General features: G+C 54.1%; 1 protein-coding gene across 1 annotated transcript; it reads right to left on the reverse strand.

The window, feature by feature from the left end:
- Positions 1-422: 422 nt before the first annotated feature.
- On the reverse strand, positions 423-2325 carry LOC134998075 (cuticle collagen 10-like; the record flags this gene model as incomplete). The annotated part of the gene is made up of 3 exons (XM_063951332.1): positions 2258-2325; positions 1173-1239; positions 423-503 (listed from the first exon to the last, which is right to left on the reverse strand). Coding segments are annotated over exons 1-3 (216 nt in total), but the record flags the coding sequence as incomplete, so codon positions are not given.
- Between the last annotated feature and the right edge of the window lie 19758 nt (positions 2326-22083).

The raw sequence follows: 22083 nt of genomic DNA on the forward strand, positions 1-22083 counted from the left end.
CCTCTCTCTCCCTGCCTGCCCGGCCCTCCACTCTCTCCCTGCCTGCCCGGCCCTCCTCTCTCTCCCTGCCTGCCCGGCCCTCCACTCTCTCCCTGCCTGCCCGGCCCTCCTCTCTCTTCCTGCCTGCCCGGCCCTCCTCTCTCTTCCTGCCTGCCCGGCCCTCCTCTCTCTCCCTGCCTGCCCGGCCCTCCACTCTCTTCCTGCCTGCCCGGCCCTCCTCTCTCTCCCTGCCTGCCCGGCCCTCCACTCTCTTCCTGCCTGCCCGGCCCTCCTCTCTCTCCCTGCCTGCCCGGCCCTCCACTCTCTTCCTGCCTGCCCGGCCCTCCTCTCTCTCCCTGCCTGCCCGGCCCTCCTCTCTCTCCCTGCCTGCCCGGCCCTCCTCTCTCTCCCTGCCTGTCCGGCCCTCCACTCTCTCCCTGCCTGCCCGGCCCTCCTCTCTCTCCCTGCCTGCCCGGCCCTCCTCTCTCTCCCTGCCTGCCCGGCCCTCCTCTCTCTCCCTGCCTGCCCGGCCCTCCTCTCTCTCACCTGCCTGCCCAGCCCGGCCCTCCTCTCTCTCCCTGCCTGCCTGGCCCTCCTCTCTCTCCCTGCCTGCCCTCCTCTCTCTCCCTGCCTGCCCGGCCCTCCTCTCTCTCCCTGCCTGCCTGGCCCTCCACTCTCTCCCTGCCTGCCCTCCTCTCTCTCCCTGCCTGCCCGGCCCTCCTCTCTCTCTCTCCCTGCCCGGCCCTCCTCTCTCTCCCTGCCTGCCCGGCCCTCCTCTCTCTCCCTGCCTGCCCGGCCCTCCTCTCTCTCACCTGCCTGCCCAGCCCGGCCCTCCTCTCTCTCCCTGCCTGCCTGGCCCTCCTCTCTCTCCCTGCCTGCCCTCCTCTCTCTCCCTGCCTGCCCGGCCCTCCTCTCTCTCCCTGCCTGCCTGGCCCTCCACTCTCTCCCTGCCTGCCCTCCTCTCTCTCCCTGCCTGCCCGGCCCTCCTCTCTCTCCCTGCCTGCCCGGCCCTCCTCTCTCTCCCTGCCTGCCCGGCCCTCCTCTCTCTCACCTGCCTGCCCGGCCCTCCTCTCTCTCACCTGCCTGCCCAGCCCGGCCCTCCTCTCTCTCCCTGCCTGGCCCTCCTCTCTCTCCCAGCCCGGCCCTCCTCTCTCTCCCTGCCTGGCCCTCCTCTCTCTCCCTGCCTGCCCTCCTCTCTCTCCCTGCCTGCCCGGCCCTCCTCTCTCTCCCTGCCTGCCTGGCCCTCCACTCTCTCCCTGCCTGCCCGGCCCTCCACTCTCTCACCTGCCTGCCCGGCCCTCCTCTCTCTCACCTGCCTGCCCAGCCCTCCTCTCTCTCACCTGCCTGCCCAGCCCTCCTCTCTCTCACCTGCCTGCCTGCCCAGCCCTCCACTCTCTCATCTGCCTGCCCGGCTCTCCTCTCTCTCACCTGCCTGCCTGGCCCTCCTCTCTCTCCCTGCCTGCCTGACCCTCCACTCTTTCCCTGCCAGCCAGGCCCTCCTCTCTCTCACCCTGCCAGCCCGGCCCTCCTGTCTCTCACCTGCCTGCCCGGCCCTCCTGTTTCTCACCTGCCTGCCCGGCCCTCCTCTCTCTGCCTGCCTGCCCGGCCTTCCACTCTCTCTCCCTGCCTGCCCGGCCCTCCACTCTCTCACCTGCCTGCCCGGCCCTCCTCTCTCTGCCTGCCTGACCCTCCACTCTTTCCCTGCCTGCCCGGCCCTCCACTCTCTCTCATTGCCTGCCCGGCCCTCCTCTCTCTGCCTGCCTGCCTGACCCTCCACTCTTTCCCTGCCTGCCCGGCCCTCCACTCTCTCACCTGCCTGCCCGGCCCTCCACTCTCTCTCCCTGCCTGCCCGGCCCTCCACTCTCTCTCCCTGCCTGCCCGGCCCTCCTGTCTCTCTCCCTGCCTTCCCGGCCCTCCTGTCTCTCACCTGCCTGCCCGGCCCTCCTCTCTCTGCCTGCTTGGCCGGCCTTCCACTCTCTCTCTCTGCCTGCCCGGCCCTCCACTCTCTCACCTGCCTGCCCGGCCCTCCACTCTCTCACCTGCCTGCCCGGCCCTCCTCTCTGCCTGCCTGCCTGACCCTCCACTCTCTCTCCCTGCCTGCCCCGCCCTCCACTCTCTCTCCCTGCCTGCCTGGCCCTCCACTCTCTGCCTGCCTGTCTGACCCTCCACTCTTTCCCTGCCTGCACTCCCTCAACCTGTCAGGACAGGTTGAGGGAGTGCAGGTGCAGACTGTGGCTTTGATGGTGATTTGGTCTGGAAGGTGTTTGTGTTGCGATACCTCTGCTGGTGCAGCAGCTGCTGCTTCTGTAGCGACGTTGCTGTGATTTGGTTCTGGGGACCTATCATAGGAAGCGATACTGCAGACGGGGACCTCAGCGGACTGCTAGTATCCAGCATCAGATCACCTGTCTGACGTGTAATAACTGTGGCGTGCTATTCTCCGCAGGAATCACCCAGGAGAAGATAGAAGAGTCCCGGGCGGCTATGGAGATGAGGATGGTGGCAGATATCCGGCAGCTGCTGGAGTCGGGGTCAGAGGTCAATGCTCAGGACCCGTCCGGCACGAGTTTGGTGAGTGATGTCCTGCAGGTCATACATCGGTAGTCAGTGACCTGCTGCTGACATGGTATATGGTGGCCTCTCTCTGAACCAGCCATGTATCTATCAGAACACCACCAGCGTACGGCATGTATACAGATGAGTGACCTCTGAGCGTCAGCCCAGGTCATATGGGGTCACATCGCGCTCATACTCTCTCTGGGTGACACAGATGAATGTTCTCCCCCCACACAGCAAGATGAATTATTCAGCGTCCTCTCCTGCTCCTTCCTCGGTGTCATGTAAGCTTCATCAGCTCCGTCCAGGCATAGCGGCTTCATTATACAGCCGTGTCCCCAGATACTGTACCTCCTAGGTCATCTCCTAATACACAGACACCGGGGGCACCGACCTCTCCCCTCCTCCTAATACACAGTCATCAGGGGACACTGACCTCTCCCCTCCTCCTAATACACATACATCAGGGGACACTGACCTCTCCCCTCATCCTAATACACAGACATCAGGGGGCACTGACCTTTCCCTTCCTCCTATTACACAGACATCAGGGGGCACTGACCTCTCCCCTCCTCCTAATACACAGACATCAGGGGACACTGACCTCTCCCCTCATCCTAATACACAGACATCAGGGGGCACTGACCTTTCCCCTCCTCCTAATACACAGACATCAGGGGGCACTGACCTCTCCCCTCCTCCTAATACACAGACATCAGGGGACACTGACCTCTCCCCTCCTCCTAATATACAGACACCGGGGGCACTGACCTCTCCCCTCCTCCTAATACACAGACATCAGGGGGCACTGACCTCTCCCCTCCTCCTAATACACAGACATCAGGGGACACTGACCTCTCCCCTCATCCTAATACACAGACATCAGGGGGCACTGACCTTTCCCCTCCTCCTAATACACAGACATCAGGGGGCACTGACCTCTCCCCTCCTCCTAATACACAGACATCAGGGGGCACTGACCTCTCCCCTCATCCTAATACACAGACATCAGGGGGCACTGACCTCTCCCCTCCTCCTAATACACAGACACCAGGGGGCACTGACCTCTCCCCTCCTCCTAATACACAGACATCAGGGGGCACTGACCTCTCCCCTCCTCCTAATACACAGACATCAGGGGGCACTGACCTCTCCCCTCCTCCTAATACACAGACACCAGGGGGCACTGACCTCTCCCCTCCTCCTAATACACAGACATCAGGGGGCACTGACCTCTCCCCTCCTCCTAATACACAGACATCAGGGGACACTGACCTCTCCCCTCCTCCTAATACACAGACATCAGGGGACACACTGACCTCTCCCCTCCTCCTAATACACAGACATCAGGGGGCACTGACCTCTCCCCTCCTCCTAATATACAGACACCGGGGGCACTGACCTCTCCCCTCCTTCTAATACACAGACATCAGGTGGCACCGACCTCTCCCATCCTCCTAATACACAGACATCAGGGGGCACTGACCTCTCCCCCTCCTCCTAATACACAGACAACAGGGGGCACTGACCTCTCCCCTCCTCCTAATACACAGACACCAGGGGACACTGACCTCTCCCCTCATCCTAATACAGACACCAGGGGGCACTGACGTCTCCCCTCCTCCTAATACACAGACATCAGGGGGCACTGACCTCTCCCCTCCTCCTAATACACAGACATCAGGGGACACTGACCTCTCCCCTCATCCTAATACACAGACATCAGGGGGCACTGACCTTTCCCTTCCTCCTATTACACAGACATCAGGGGGCACTGACCTCTCCCCTCCTCCTAATACACAGACATCAGGGGACACTGACCTCTCCCCTCCTCCTAATACACAGACATCAGGGGACACTGACCTCTCCCCTCCTCCTAATACACAGACATCAGGGGACACTGACCTCTCCCCTCATCCTAATACACAGACATCAGGGGGCACTGACCTTTCCCTTCCTCCTATTACACAGACATCAGGGGGCACTGACCTCTCCCCTCCTCCTAATACACAGACATCAGGGGACACTGACCTCTCCCCTCATCCTAATACACAGACATCAGGGGGCACTGACCTTTCCCCTCCTTCTAATACACAGACATCAGGGAGCACTGACCTCTCCCCTCCTCCTAATACACAGACATCAGGGGACACACTGACCTCTCCCCTCCTCCTAATACACAGACACCAGGGGGCACTGACCTCTCCCCTCCTCCTAATACACAGACACCAGGGGGTACTGACCTCTCCCCTCCTCCTAATACACAGACACCAGGGGGTACTGACCTCTCCCCTCCTCCTAATACACAGACATCAGGGGGCACTGACCTCTCCCCTCCTCCTAATATACAGACACCGGGGGCACTGACCTCTCCCCTCCTCCTAATACACAGAATCAGGTGGCACCGACCTCTCCCCTCCTCCTAATACACAGACATCGGGGGCACTGACCTCTCCCCTCCTAATACACAGACACCAGGGGACACTGACCTCTCCCCTCCTCCTAATACACAGACATCAGGGGGCACTGACCTCTCCCCTCCTCCTAATATACAGACATCAGGGGCACTGACCTCTCCCCTCCTCCTAATACACAGACACCAGGGGCACTGACCTCTCCCCTCCTCCTAATACACAGACATCAGGGGGCACTGACCTCTCCCCTCCTCCTAATATACAGGTATCAGGACACTGACCTCTCCCCTCCTCCTAATACACAGACATCAGGACACTGACCTCTCCCCTCCTCCTAATACACAGACATCAATGGGAACTGACCTCTCCCCTCCTCCTAATACACAGACATCGGGGGACACTGACCTCTCCCCTTCTCCTAATACACAGACATCAGGAGGCACTGACCTCTCCCCTCCTCCTAATATACAGACATCAGGGGGCACTGACCTCTCCCCTCCTCTTACTACACAGACATCAGGACACACTGACCTCTCCCCTCCTCCTAATACACAGACATCAGGGGGCACTGACCTTTCTCCCCCTCCTAATACACAGACTTCAGGGGACACTGACCTCTCCCCTCCTCCTAATACACAGACATCAGGGGGCACTTACCTCTCCCCTCCTCCTAATACACAGACAACAGGACACACCGACCTCTCCCCTCCTCCTAATACATAGACACCAGGGGACACTGACCTCTCCCCTCCTCCTAATACACAGACATCAGGGGACACTGACCTCTCCCCTCCTCCTAATACACAGACATCAGGGGACACTGACCTCTCCTCCTCCTAATACACAGACACCAGGGGACACTGACCTCTTCCCTTCTCCTAATACACAGACATCAGGGGACACTGACCTCTCCCCTCCTCCTAATACATAGACATAAGGGGGCACTGACCTCTCCCCTCCTAATACAGACACCAGGGGACACTGATCTCTCCCCTCCTCCTAATACACAGACATCAGGGGGCACCAACCTCTCCCCTCTTCCTAATACAGACACCAAGGGGCACTAATCTCTCCCCTCCTCCTAATACACAGACATCAGGGGACACTGACCTCTCCCATCCTCCTAATACACAGACATCAGGACACAGTGACCTCTCCCCTCCTCCTAATACACAGACATCAGGACACTGACCTCTCCTCTCCTCCTAATACACAGACATCAATGGGCACTGACCTCTCCCCTCCTCCTAATACACAGACATCAGGGGACACTGACCTCTCCCCTCCTCCTAATACACAGACATCAGGGGGAACTGACCTCTCCCCTCCTCCTAATACACAGACATCAGGGGGCATTGACCTCTCCCCTCCTCCTAATACACCGTTATCAGGGGGCACTGACCTCTCTTCTCCTCCTAATACACAGACACCAGGGTACACTGACCTCTCCCCTCCTACTTATACACAGACAACAGGGCACACTGACCTCTCCTCCTCCTAATACACATACACCAGGGTACACTGACCTCTCCCCTCCTCCTAATACACAGACACCAAGGGGCACTGACCTCTCCCCTCCTCCTCCTAATACACAGACACCAAGGGGCACTGACCTCTCCCCTCCTCCTAATACAGAGACATCAGGGGACACTGACCTCTCCCCTCCTCCTAATACACAGACATCAGGGGACACTGACCTCTCCCCTCCTCCTAATACACAGACATCAGGGGGCACTGTTCTCTCACCTCCTCCTAATACACAGACAGGGGGCACTGACCTCTCCCCTCCTCCTAATACACAGACACCAGGGGGCACTGACCTCTCCCCTCCTCCAAATACACAGACATCAGGGGGCACTGACCTCTCCCCTTCTCCTAATACACAGACATCAGGGGGCACTGACCTCTCCCCTCCTCCTAATACAGACACCAAGGGGCACTGACCTCTCCCCTCCTCCTAATACACAGACATCAGGAGGCACTGACCTCTCCCCTTCTCTTAATATACAGACATCAGGGCACACTAACCTCTCCCCTCCTCATAATATACAGACACCAGGGGCACTGACCTCTCCCCTCCTCCTAATACACAGACATCAGGACACACTGACCTCTCCCCTCCTCCTAATACACAGACATCAGGGGACACTGACCTCTCCCCTCCTCCTAATACACAGACATCAGGGGACACTGACCTCTCCCCTCCTCCTAATACACAGACATCAGGGGACACTGACCTCTCCCCTCATCCTAATACACAGACATCAGGGGGCACTGACCTTTCCCTTCCTCCTATTACACAGACATCAGGGGGCACTGACCTCTCCCCTCCTCCTAATACACAGACATCAGGGGACACTGACCTCTCCCCTCATCCTAATACACAGACATCAGGGGGCACTGACCTTTCCCCTCCTCCTAATACACAGACATCAGGGAGCACTGACCTCTCCCCTCCTCCTAATACACAGACATCAGGGGACACACTGACCTCTCCCCTCCTCCTAATACACAGACACCAGGGGGCACTGACCTCTCCCCTCCTCCTAATACACAGACACCAGGGGGTACTGACCTCTCCCCTCCTCCTAATACACAGACATCAGGGGGCACTGACCTCTCCCCTCCTCCTAATATACAGACACCGGGGGCACTGACCTCTCCCCTCCTCCTAATACACAGAATCAGGTGGCACCGACCTCTCCCCTCCTCCTAATACACAGACATCGGGGGCACTGACCTCTCCCCTCCTAATACACAGACACCAGGGGACACTGACCTCTCCCCTCCTCCTAATACACAGACATCAGGGGGCACTGACCTCTCCCCTCCTCCTAATATACAGACATCAGGGGCACTGACCTCTCCCCTCCTCCTAATACACAGACACCAGGGGCACTGACCTCTCCCCTCCTCCTAATACACAGACATCAGGGGGCACTGACCTCTCCCCTCCTCCTAATATACAGGTATCAGGACACTGACCTCTCCCCTCCTCCTAATACACAGACATCAGGACACTGACCTCTCCCCTCCTCCTAATACACAGACATCAATGGGAACTGACCTCTCCCCTCCTCCTAATACACAGACATCAGGGGACACTGACCTCTCCCCTTCTCCTAATACACAGACACCAAGGGGCACTGACCTCTCCCCTCCTCCTAATACACAGACATCAGGAGGCACTGACCTCTCCCCTCCTCCTAATATACAGACATCAGGGGGCACTGACCTCTCCCCTCCTCTTACTACACAGACATCAGGACACACTGACCTCTCCCCTCCTCCTAATACACAGACATCAGGGGGCACTGACCTTTCTCCCCCTCCTAATACACAGACTTCAGGGGACACTGACCTCTCCCCTCCTCCTAATACACAGACATCAGGGGGCACTTACCTCTCCCCTCCTCCTAATACACAGACAACAGGACACACCGACCTCTCCCCTCCTCCTAATACATAGACACCAGGGGACACTGACCTCTCCCCTCCTCCTAATACACAGACATCAGGGGACACTGACCTCTCCCCTCCTCCTAATACACAGACATCAGGGGACACTGACCTCTCCTCCTCCTAATACACAGACACCAGGGGACACTGACCTCTTCCCTTCTCCTAATACACAGACATCAGGGGACACTGACCTCTCCCCTCCTCCTAATACATAGACATAAGGGGGCACTGACCTCTCCCCTCCTAATACAGACACCAGGGGACACTGATCTCTCCCCTCCTCCTAATACACAGACATCAGGGGGCACCAACCTCTCCCCTCTTCCTAATACAGACACCAAGGGGCACTAATCTCTCCCCTCCTCCTAATACACAGACACCAGGGGACACTGACCTCTCCCATCCTCCTAATACACAGACATCAGGACACAGTGACCTCTCCCCTCCTCCTAATACACAGACATCAGGACACTGACCTCTCCTCTCCTCCTAATACACAGACATCAATGGGCACTGACCTCTCCCCTCCTCCTAATACACAGACATCAGGGGACACTGACCTCTCCCCTCCTCCTAATACACAGACATCAGGGGGAACTGACCTCTCCCCTCCTCCTAATACACAGACATCAGGGGGCATTGACCTCTCCCCTCCTCCTAATACACCGTTATCAGGGGGCACTGACCTCTCTTCTCCTCCTAATACACAGACACCAGGGTACACTGACCTCTCCCCTCCTACTTATACACAGACAACAGGGCACACTGACCTCTCCTCCTCCTAATACACATACACCAGGGTACACTGACCTCTCCCCTCCTCCTAATACACAGACACCAAGGGGCACTGACCTCTCCCCTCCTCCTAATACACAGACACCAAGGGGCACTGACCTCTCCCCTCCTCCTAATACATAGACATCAGGGGACACTGACCTCTCCCCTCCTCCTAATACACAGACATCAGGGGACACTGACCTCTCCCCTCCTCCTAATACACAGACATCAGGGGGCACTGTTCTCTCACCTCCTCCTAATACACAGACATCAGGGGGCACTGACCTCTCCCCTCCTCCTAATACACAGACACCAGGGGGCACTGACCTCTCCCCTCCTCCTAATACACAGACATCAGGGGGCACTGACCTCTCCCCTTCTCCTAATACACAGACATCAGGGGGCACTGACCTCTCCCCTCCTCCTAATACAGACACCAAGGGGCACTGACCTCTCCCCTCCTCCTAATACACAGACATCAGGAGGCACTGACCTCTCCCCTTCTCTTAATATACAGACATCAGGGCACACTAACCTCTCCCCTCCTCATAATATACAGACACCAGGGGCACTGACCTCTCCCCTCCTCCTAATACACAGACATCAGGGGACACTGACCTCTCCCCTCCTCCTAATACACAGACATCAGGACACACTGACCTCTCCCCTCCTCCTAATACACAGACATCAGGGGGCACTGACCTCTCCCCTTCTCGTAATATACAGACATCAGGGGACACTGGCCTCTCCTCCTAATACACAGACATCAGGGGCACCGACCTCTTCCCTCCTCCTAATACAGACACCAGGACACACTGACCTCTCCCCTCCTCCTAATACACAGACATCAGAACCCTGACCTCTCCCCTCCTCCTAATACACAGACATCAATGGGCACTGACCTCTACCCTCCTCCTAATACACAGACATCAGGGGGCACTGACCTCTCCCCTCCTCCTAATACAGACACCAAGGGGCACTGACCTCTCCCCTCCTCCTAATACACAGACATCAGGAGGCACTGACCTCTCCCCTTCTCTTAATATACAGACATCAGGGGACACTGACCTCTACCATCCTCCTAATACACAGATATCAGGGGGCACTGACCTCTCTTCTCCTCCTAATACACAGATATCAGGGGGCACTGACCTCTCTTCTCCTCCTAATACACAGACATCAGGGGACACTGACCTCTCCCCTTCTAATACACAGACACCAGTGGACACTGACCTCTCCTCCTCCTAATACACAGACACCACGGGGCACTGACCTCTCCCCTCCTCCTAATACACAGACATCAGGGGGCACTTACCTCTCCCCTCCTCCTAATACACAGACATCAGGGGGCACTGACCTCTCCCCTCCTCCTAATACACAGACACCAGGGTACACTGACCTCTCCCCTCCTAATACACAGACACCAGGGCACACTGACCTCTCCCCTCCTAATACACAGACACCAGGGCACACTGACCTCTCCCCTCCTCCTAATACACAGACATCAGGGTACACTGACCTCTCCCCTCCTCCTAATACACAGACACCAGGGTACACTGACCTCTCCCCTCCTTCTAATACACAGACATCAGGACACACTGACCTCTCCCCTCCTCCTAATACACAGACATCAGGGGACACTGACCTCTCCCCTCCTCCTAATACACAGACATCAGGGGACACTGACCTCTCCCCTCCTCCTCATACACAGACATCAGGGGGCACTGACCTCTCCCCTCCTCCTAATATACAGACACCAGGGCACACTGACCTCTCCTCCTCCTAATACACAGACACCAGGGTACACTGACCTCTCCCCTCCTCCTAATACACAGACACCAGGGCACACTGACCTCTCCTCCTCCTAATACACAGACATCAGGACCCTGACCTCTCCCCTCCTCCTAATACACAGACACCAGGGTACACTGACCTCTCCCCTCCTCCTAATACACAGACACCAGGGTACACCGACCTCTCCCCTCCTCCTAATACACAGACATCAGGGGACACTGACCTCTCCTCCTCCTAATACACAGACATCAGGGGGCACTGACCTCTCCCCTCCTCCTAATACACATACACCAGGATACACTGACCTCTCCCCTCCTCCTAATACACAGGCATCAGGGGACACTGACCTCTCTTCCTCCTAATACACAGACACCAGGGGACACTGACCTCTCCTCCTCCTAATACACAGACACCAGGGGACACTGACCTCTTCCCTCCTCCTAATACACAGACATCAGGGGGCACTGACCTCTCCCCTCCTCCTAATACACTGACATCAGAGGACACTGACCTCTCCCCTCCTCCTAATACAGACATCAGGATACACTGACCTCTCCCCTCCTCCTAATACACAGACACCAGGAGACACTGACCTCTCCCCTCCTAATACACAGACACCAGGAGACACTGACCTCTCCTCCTCCTAATACACAGACACCAGGGGACACTGACCTCTCCCCTCCTCCTAATACACAGACATCAGGGGGCACTGACCTATACCCTCCTCCTAATACACAGACACCAGGGGGCACTGACCTCTCCCCTCCTCCTAATACACAGACATCAGGGGGCACTGACCTCTCCCCTCCTCCTAATACACAGACATCAGGGGGCACTGACCTCTCCCCTTCTCCTAATACACAGACATCAGGGGGCACTGACCTCTCCCCTCCTCCTAATACAGACACCAAGGGGCACTGACCTCTCCCCTCCTCCTAATACACAGACATCAGGAGGCACTGACCTCTCCCCTTCTCTTAATATACAGACATCAGGGCACACTAACCTCTCCCCTCCTCATAATATACAGACACCAGGGGCACTGACCTCTCCCCTCCTCCTAATACACAGACATCAGGGGACACTGACCTCTCCCCTCCTCCTAATACACAGACATCAGGACACACTGACCTCTCCCCTCCTCCTAATACACAGACATCAGGGGGCACTGACCTCTCCCCTTCTCTTAATATACAGACATCAGGGGACACTGGCCTCTCCTCCTAATACACAGACATCAGGGGCACCGACCTCTTCCCTCCTCCTAATACAGACACCAGGACACACTGACCTCTCCCCTCCTCCTAATACACAGACATCAGGACCCTGACCTCTCCCCTCCTCCTAATACACAGACATCAATGGGCACTGACCTCTACCCTCCTCCTAATACACAGACATCAGGGGGCACTGACCTCTCCCCTCCTCCTAATACACAGACACCCGGGGCACTGACCTCTACCATCCTCCTAATACACAGATATCAGGGGGCACTGACCTCTCTTCTCCTCCTAATACACAGACATCAGGGGACACTGACCTCTCCCCTTCTAATACACAGACACCAGTGGACACTGACCTCTCCTCCTCCTAATACACAGACACCACGGGGCACTGACCTCTCCCCTCCTCCTAATACACAGACATCAGGGGGCACTTACCTCTCCCCTCCTCCTAATACACAGACATCAGGGGGCACTGACCTCTCCCCTCCTCCTAATACACAGACACCAGGAGGCACTGACCTCTCCCCTCCTCCTAATACACAGACACCAGGGCACACTGACCTCTCCCCTCCTCCTAATACACAGACATCAGGGGGCACTGACCTCTCCCCTCCACCTAATACACAGACACCAGGAGGCACTGACCTCTTCCCTCCTCCTAATACACAGACACCAGGGTACACTGACCTCTCCCCTCCTTCTAATACACAGACATCAGGACACACTGACCTCTCCCCTCCTCCTAATACACAGACATCAGGGGACACTGACCTCTCCCCTCCTCCTCATACACAGACATCAGGGGGCACTGACCTCTCCCCTCCTCCTAATACACAGACACCAGGGGACACTGACCTCTCCCCTCCTCCTAATACAAAGACACCGACCTCTCCCCTCCTCCTAATACACAGACACCAGGGGACACTGACCTCTCCCTTCCTCCTAATACACAGACACCAGGGGACACTGACCTCTCCCTTCCTCCTAATACACATACACCAGGGGACACTGACCTCTCCCCTCCTCCTAATACACAGACACATGGGGCACTGACCTATCCCCTCCTCCTAATACACAGACATCAGGGGACACCGACCTCTCCCCTCCTCCTAATACACAGACACCAGGGGGCACTGACCTATCCACTCCTCCTAATACACAGACACCAGGGGACACTGACCTCTCCCCTCCTCCTAATACACAGACACCAGGGGACACTGACCTCTCCCCTCCTCCTAATACACAGACACCAGGGGACACTGACCTCTCCCCTCCTCCTAATACACAGACATCAGGGGGCACTGAACTCTGCTTTGCTCCTTATACACAGACATCAGGGAACACTGACCTTTCCCCTCCTCCTAATACACAGACACCAGGGGACACTGACCTCTCCCCCCCCTCCTAATACACAGACATCAGGGGGCGCTGACCTCTCCCCTCCTCCTAATACACAGACACCAGGGAACACTGACCTCTCCCCTCCTAATACACAGACACCAGGGGCACTGACCTCTCCCCTCCTCCTAATACACAGACATCAGGACACACTGACCTCTCCCCTCCTCCTAATACACAGACATCAGGACACACTGACCTCTCCCCTCCTCCTAATACACAGACACCAGGGAACACTGACCTCTCCCCTCCTCCTAATACACAGACTTCAGGGGGCACTGACCTCTCCCCTCCTCCTAATACACAGACACCAGGGAACACTGACCTCTCCCCTCCTCCTAATACACAGACTTCAGGGGGCACTGAACTCTGCTTTGCTCCTTATACACAGACATCCACCCGGTTCCTTGTATAACTCCCTGGCAATGTTCTGTCTCTCACAGTTGCACATTGCCGCAGCGAACGGTTACCTGGAGGCGGCAGAACTGCTCTTAGAACACAAAGCGTTGGTGAACCTCCGGGATAATGACGGCTGGGAGCCGCTCCACGCTGCCGCTTGCTGGGGACAGGTGAGACGCGTGCTGCTACCTTGGCGCACACTGGAAATTTCAGAACGTGATGTTACTGATTTGCTTCTGCGCTTTTCTGTCTTTCAGATTCCATTGGTGGAGCTGCTGGTCGCCCACAGTGCTGACCTCAACTCCAAGTCGCAGCTGGACGAGACCCCGCTCGGTGCGTACTAGGCTCCGCTCTGCCGGTAGCCTGCTGTTTCCTGTTATGCCATCTGTAGTGGGAACGTGGATGTTGTTAGGGAGAGTATAGATTGGTTTGGGCAATTCTAAGACGGAATACATGTACCGTCAGGCTGTCATGTTCTGTATGGAGCTCATTAGTGTGGGATAGAGACTTCTGTGAAACGCGTGCAGTGCGTCACATGACATCTCATCCCGTCACCGATGGGCAGTTTTCATCCTTCCAGTAAGACGTAGATCTGCGTGTTCGTACGAGGTGTAATGGTGCCACACTGAGGTGAGGACCCACTGGGCGCACTCCATTGGCGTATAAAGTGCACGCTTGTTCACTAAATATGCCCGCTGGGCCTGGTAACGGTGCGAGAGCCTTCAGTTCACTACCGTTTCCCAGAGGTCTCTGCTCCAGATCTTGTGCCGAATTCACTAAATGACGCAGATATAATGTGCTTAAACGTCACACGCTAACACGCATCTTCATTCTACAGACGTGTGCGGTGATGAGGAGGTGCGAGCCAAACTGCTGGAGCTGAAACACAAACACGATGCAATCAAGAAATCCCAAGACAAGCACAAGAGCGCCCTCCAGAGGCGGACATCGAGCGCTGGCAGCCGAGGGTACACTCACTACTGTCTCATTAGAGAACTTGGCACATAATTATATATTTTATTATATTTTCCCAATCGCTCGGGTGTAATATAGTGACACGGCTCTGGGGCTGGATCATGGAGGTTTGGTAAATTCTTTAGGGCAATATTTAAATATAAAATGATTTAAGGAAAAAAAAAAGATTATTTTAATACATTTTTCCCATATATCCATCAAACTTGTGCTAACTAGTAATCTACCTCAGTTTATTAAAATATATCTTTTAATATATAGTATTGAAATGAAGGTATATACACGAGTTGAATACATATGCAAATGAAGATAATTGGTACAGGAATTAAATGACACAAATGTGTATGAGGGGCAAAGGTGACGAAATATAAAAAGTAAGTGACAAATGAGTAACTGAGACAGTCGCACCACGTTCTCATGTCGTAATATTCAGTTATCGTGGTAATTATATGGGTCCCAGTCTGCGGTGCAGTTATCAGAGTACGCATGGGACAGGGGGATCACTATTGATAGGTCAAATGGATGGATACCAGAATTTAAGGTGATAAAGAAGATGTGATGACTTCTGCTGTCCCCTGTGTGGCGCCTGGACAGTGAACAAGGGATGAGAGAGTCTCAGGGCACCCCACAAACTGCTATAGAGAGGCGGAAGATTATGCCCAGTGACTCCTGCTTTCCCTCGTGTATGAATAGCAGTGGACGACGGATGAGAGTCTCAGGGCACCCCACAAATGGCTATAGAAAGGCCTCAGATTGTGCCCAGTGACTCCTGCTTTCCCTCGTGTATGAATAGCAGTGGATGACGGATGAGAGAGTCTCTATTGCATTTCACCCGTCCTAAAGAGAACAGTAGGGAAAGGTGGATCCGAACTTCTGCTTTTCGCTGTCTGAGAAGCATAGGGCAGTGAATGAGAGAGGCACATGTATGACGAACAGGGATAAGGTACAAAAGTTATAAGAATTAATAGATATTATATGTCCCACGCTTGGTCTTTGTGTGGAAAACAAAAATGTTTGCATTGGAAATGTGTCACAAAACAATATAAGGAGATGGCTTACTGTAAAGCGTCCAACGGATGAAATTTGAGTTCTAGCACACTTTGAATTCTTTTTTTATTTTTATATTAAACATTTGTGTAATATAATTCCTGTACCAATCTTTTTGTTTTGATCATTTGTATGTACGGCGCTGCGAACCGCTTGTGGCGCCTCATAAATAAAATGTAATGATGATAATAATAATAATAATATTCACTGTTGAGTGTATACCTTTTATTTTAATATCATATATTAAAAGATATGTTTGAATAAACTTCAGAATCTACTTATAAGCGTGTCCTCCCAATAGTGAGTACTCTGGCTCTCCCTGATACAAGATTCAGGCCACAACATGGCCGCCGGCCCTGTGAGAGTCGACAGCTCCACCCTCGGGTGCCCAATCCTGTCACACAGTTATAGAAGCTTCTGCCCATTATCGCTATTCGGTTGAGAGTTCTGAGAAATGGGAAATGCTGATTTCCAAAAGATAATTGGGGGCTGTCCCGGTTTGTGTAGGGAATAGGCCCGGTCTGTGAGGTAAATCGGGTTAATCTGCTTTGCCCTCTGTCTGTTGTCTGCATTAGGAAAGTGGTGCGGCGGGTGAGTGTGACTGAACGCACCAATATGTACCGGCGGGAACACCAAAAAGAAGCCATGGTCTGGCAGCATCGGGGATCCCGCGAGAACGAGGCCGAAATACAGGACGAGGATGAGGACAAAGCCACAAACGCGGAGATGCAGCAGGCGGTAAGTGATAAATCGCCCTATGCAGCACGGGAGGTGTTACTGCAGATCTCACATCTGCCGCAGGCGGTGAGTGACGTATCGCCCTCTGCAGCATGCGAGGTGTTACTGCAAGTCTCATTTCTGCCACAGGCGGTGAGTGACGTATCGCCCTCTGCAGCATGGGAGGTGTTACTAATGGTCTCACATCTGCCGCATACATTCCCCACTCTAGCTGTCTGTATAAGCTCTACATAAAGATGGAAAACGCGTATATATACATGTGTGACACGCCACACAGATTACCTGTACACAGATATGTCGCTGATGATATTTGTAGCCTTCAGTACTGAGCGTAGCACCCATATAATCATTGCCACAGCTGACGCGTTTCTCTCTCTCTCTCTCTCTCTCTCTCACAGTCAGAGCCGGACACCCAGAAAGTGGAGAACGAGGGGGAAGCGACCCAGAACCCTCCAATCACAGAGGTTGCACCAAGTTCTCTTCCTCTGTCGCAGCGGAACGGTAGCGTGAGAACTGCCCCCAAACACACCTTCTCCAAACGCTTGGACCGCAGCGTGTCTTACCAGCTGGCCACCCAGTCAGAGCTGTGCCCGGACCTCACCCACGAGCGCTCTCACCACACGCTGGCCGAGCTGAAACGTCAGCGGGCTGCAGCCAAGTTACAGAGACATGCTCCGCCACCTCCCACTACGGAACCCCTTCCCCAAACGCCGGACTCTGCGGAACCAGCATCCCCCAGTTCTGTCTATTACACCAGCTGCAGCGGGGAGCCCCCGTTACTGAAGCTGAAAGCACCCGCAGAGGAGAACGCACCAGCAGGAAAGCGGCCCTGTTGTGGGGTCATGTGACCTCCGAGACTGCTCCGTACTCCGGCTGTGTCCGGGAGACATCTCGCAGGGAGAGAGACACTTTTATACCCTGAGGGCCACCAGCCCTTTACTAGAGAGCCTATTTTTATATGGCGGTCACAGGGACCTGGCAGGCGCTGCGCGACCACGCCAGATAGCAGCCATTTTAAGATATATTTTTTTAACACAAAATGTTCTGCATAATGTAATCCCCTCACAGTGGGATCTCTGTATTGTCATTCCTGTAGGGTAACCCAACCTCTGAGGCGGCTGTTCCGTGTTTGTGTGAGTGTCCTATGCGGTATTCCTGGCATGTGACTACAGCACAGCCGCCGGCTAGACGCTACATACAGCTGTATGTAAGGGGCGAGTCATTGGGTGTATAGAGCTTCTCCAATGTTACCTGTACTGTACACGTGACACATTACTAGCCTGCCGTCTGTATACGAGTAACGTCAGACACGTGTTCCTACCTCTGTCACTGAGCTCCGACAATCAGCACTAGACAATCCCAGCACAGCAGTGTACCCAGAACATAATGATTTCCCCTCAGTGTGCCTCTATGACACCGGTACCCGAACGCAAGAGGTAGAGGGGCATACACACAATCTCCTATCAGCACCAGCAAAGTGTCCGCAGACCAGCGACTTGTGGCGGCAGATTTGGGGTGAGCTTAATGTCTCGGCGGGTCTGACTGCTGGAATCTCAGCGGATTGAGGGACGAGCAGCAGATCCCAGCAAGAGATCAGTAAGACACCCAGAAACTGCAGTTGTTAGAGCCACCCTAATGTTACATACGTGTATTTTCTTTACATGTATGTGGATGTAAATAAATGTACACACATAGAGATATTTTTGTCAAGTTTGCAGAAGTATTCCCATCCTGTGTTGCAATTCCAGTGAATTACAAAACATGAATTATTGAGACCAGTATCTGGTTTAATTTATTTTGGAGTGCAATTAATTGGTGTCTGTAAAGATATTTCTTTAGATATGAGTTTACCGGCTTGGTGACTCCTATCCCAGGTTCACCTTGCAGTCATAATCCGACAGGTCTACTCTACTCTACAGATCACCGAGCAGTCACACTCCCGACAGGTCTACTCTACTCTACAGATCACAGAGCAGTCACACTCAGGTCTACTCTACTCTACAGATCACCGAGCAGTCACACTCCGACAGGTCTACTCTACTCTACAGATCACCGAGCAGTCACACTCCCGACAGGTCTACTCTACTCTACAGATCACAGAGCAGTCACACTCAGGTCTACTCTACTCTACTCTACAGATCACCGAGCAATCACACTCCGACAGGTCTACTCTACTCTACAGATCACCGAGCAGTCACACTCCCGACAGGTCTACTCTACTCTACAGATCACAGAGCAGTCACACTCAGGTCTACTCTACTCTACTCTACAGATCACCGAGCAATCACACTCCGACAGGTCTACTCTACTCTACAGATCACCGAGCAGTCACACTCCCGACAGGTCTACTCTACTCTACAGATCACAGAGCAGTCACACTCAGGTCTACTCTACTCTACTCTACAGATCACCGAGCAGTCACACTCCGACAGGTCTACTCTACTCTACAGATCACCGAGCAATCACACTCCGACAGGTCTACTCTACTCTACAGATCACCGAGCAGTCACACTCCGACAGGTCTACTCTACTCTACAGATCACCGAGCAGTCACACTCCGACAGGTCTACTCTACTCTACAGATCACAGAGCAGTCACACTCCGACAGGTCTACTCTACTCTACAGATCACCGAGCAGTCACACTCCGACAGGTCTACTCTACAGATCACCGAGCAGTCACACTCCGACAGGTCTACTCTACTCTACAGATCACCGAGCAGTCACACTCCGACAGGTCTACTCTACTCTACAGATCACCGAGCAGTCACACTCCGACAGGTCTACTCTACTCTACAGATCACCGAGCAGTCACACTCCGACAGGTCTACTCTGCTCTACAGGTCACGAGCAGTCACACTCCGACAGGTCTACTCTGCTCTACAGGTCACGAGCAGTCACACTCCGACAGGTCAACTCTACTCTACAGATCACCGAGCAGTCACACTCCGACAGGTCAACTCTACTCTACAGATCACCGAGCAGTCACACTCCGACAGGTCTACTCTACTCTACAGATCACCGAGCAGTCACACTCCGACAGGTCTACTCTGCTCTACAGGTCACGAGCAGTCACACTCCGACAGGTCTACTCTGCTCTACAGGTCACGAGCAGTCACACTCCGACAGGTCTACTCTACTCTACAGATCACCGAGCAGTCACACTCCGACAGGTCTACTCTACTCTACAGGTCACGAGCAGTCACACTCCGACAGGTCTACTCTACTCTACAGATCACCGAGCAGTCACACTCCGACAGGTCTACTCTACTCAACAGATCACCTAGCAGTCACACTCCGACAGGTCTACTCTACTCTACAGATCACCGAGCAGTCACACTCTGACAGGTCTACTCTACAGATCACGAGCAGTCACACTCCGACAGGTCTACTCTACTCTACAGATCACCGAGCAGTCACACTCCGACAGGTCTACTCTACTCTACAGATCACCGAGCAGTCACACACCGACAGGTCTACTCTACTTTACAGATCACAGAGCAGTCACACTCCGACAGGTCTACTCTACTCTACAGATCACCGAGCAGTCACATTCCGACAGGTTTACTCTACTCTACAGATCACCGAGCAGTCACACTCCGACAGGTCTACTCTGCTCTACTGGTCACCGAGCAGTCACACTCCGACAGGTCTACTCTGCTCTACTGGTCACCGAGCAGTCACACTCCGACAGGTCTACTCTGCTCTACTGGTCACCGAGCAGTCACACTCCGACAGGTCTACTCTGCTCTACTGGTCACCGAGCAGTCACACTCCGACAGGTCTACTCTGCTCTACTGGTCACCGAGCAGTCACACTCCGACAGGTCTACTCTGCTCTACTGGTCACCGAGCAGTCACACTCCGACAGGTCTACTCTGCTCTACTGGTCACCGAGCAGTCACACTCCGACAGGTCTACTCTGCTCTACTGGTCACCGAGCAGTCACACTCCGACAGGTCTACTCTACTCTACAGATCACCGAGCAGTCACACTCCGACAGGTCTACTCTACTCTACAGATCACCGAGCAGTCACACTCCGACAGGTCTACTCTACTCTACAGATCACTGAGCAGTCACACTCCGACAGGTCTACTCTACAGATCACCGAGCAGTCACACTCCGACAGGTCTACTCTACTCTACAGATCACCTAGCAGTCACACTCCGACAGGTCTACTCAGTGGGTCACAGGGCTGTCACACTTCGACGTGTATTCTACTCTACAGAGCACCAAGCAGTCACACTCCAACAGGTTGTAGTATGTTTGGTCGACAGTTATCATGTCAACATGCATAATTTCAATATGAGAATGCTGACATGGTTAAATCGCTGACATGCTAACAGGGATGATATGTTGATATGATAAACTGTAGTCTAGTGGTCTTACCTTCTTCTAGAGGCCTCCAGCGATGTTATTTTTTTTGTAGTTGTGGCGGTCACGTGGAAAGCACATCTGCCAAACCCTACCACCCTCCCCATTCCCTCCTAGTGCTAAACCCTATCCTCCATTTGCAGTCTAACTCTGCCGCTGGTGCCTATGCCTAACAGTTGGCAGTCTGCGAATGTTGATATGGTGCCTGTCAACTTGTTGAATGATGGAAAAGAAAGAAACTTGGACTGCACACTCTGTGCCAAGACCAGGGTCTTCGTCTTCTGACCGATTTCCTGGCCTCAGGGACGGAGCTACGGTGGATGGTCTGCGTGACCTCAGGGATCACTTAGCCAGCCGATGATGTCACAAGTTATCCAATGTTCTGTCCTCAGACATAGCACTGGATCACACATACATACAGGCTACATGTGCTATGCCTGCTGCATTACCCTATCTGATCCAACCACATCCGAATCAGACCCTCTATGCACGAAGAATACTGAAAGTCAATATAATTATGAGAAACACTACAATTAACATGGAGTATAAGTGAGGTTCTTAGCACATTTAGCCAAACATGCTCTCCCATCTACCACATCAAGGTGACCCCATCAGATGGGTCCCTAACTTCCATAATATTAACATATGTATTTCTCCTTCATCCACTAGGGGACACTGGAGAGCAGTTACAGTGGGGATATAGTAGGTAGCAACTGGGAGCTGGCACTTTAAATATTAGCAATGTGACTAGCTCCTCCCCTACTATGTCCCCACTCCAAGCCAGTCTTTTTAATGTGCCCAAGGGAGCTGGTCACTCTTGGGTTTCTTCCTGATGGAATTCTTTTATTTTATTTTACATTTTTAAGAGAGGAGCTGGAGGGGCTCCTAACTACAGCCTGGACACATCCGGATTCAAAATTTCAGATCTTGAAATTTTTTGTCTTCCTAC

The sequence above is a fragment of the Pseudophryne corroboree genome, unplaced genomic scaffold (assembly GCF_028390025.1).
Source record: "Pseudophryne corroboree isolate aPseCor3 unplaced genomic scaffold, aPseCor3.hap2 scaffold_1474, whole genome shotgun sequence".
NCBI classification, from domain to species: Eukaryota; Metazoa; Chordata; class Amphibia; order Anura; family Myobatrachidae; genus Pseudophryne; species Pseudophryne corroboree.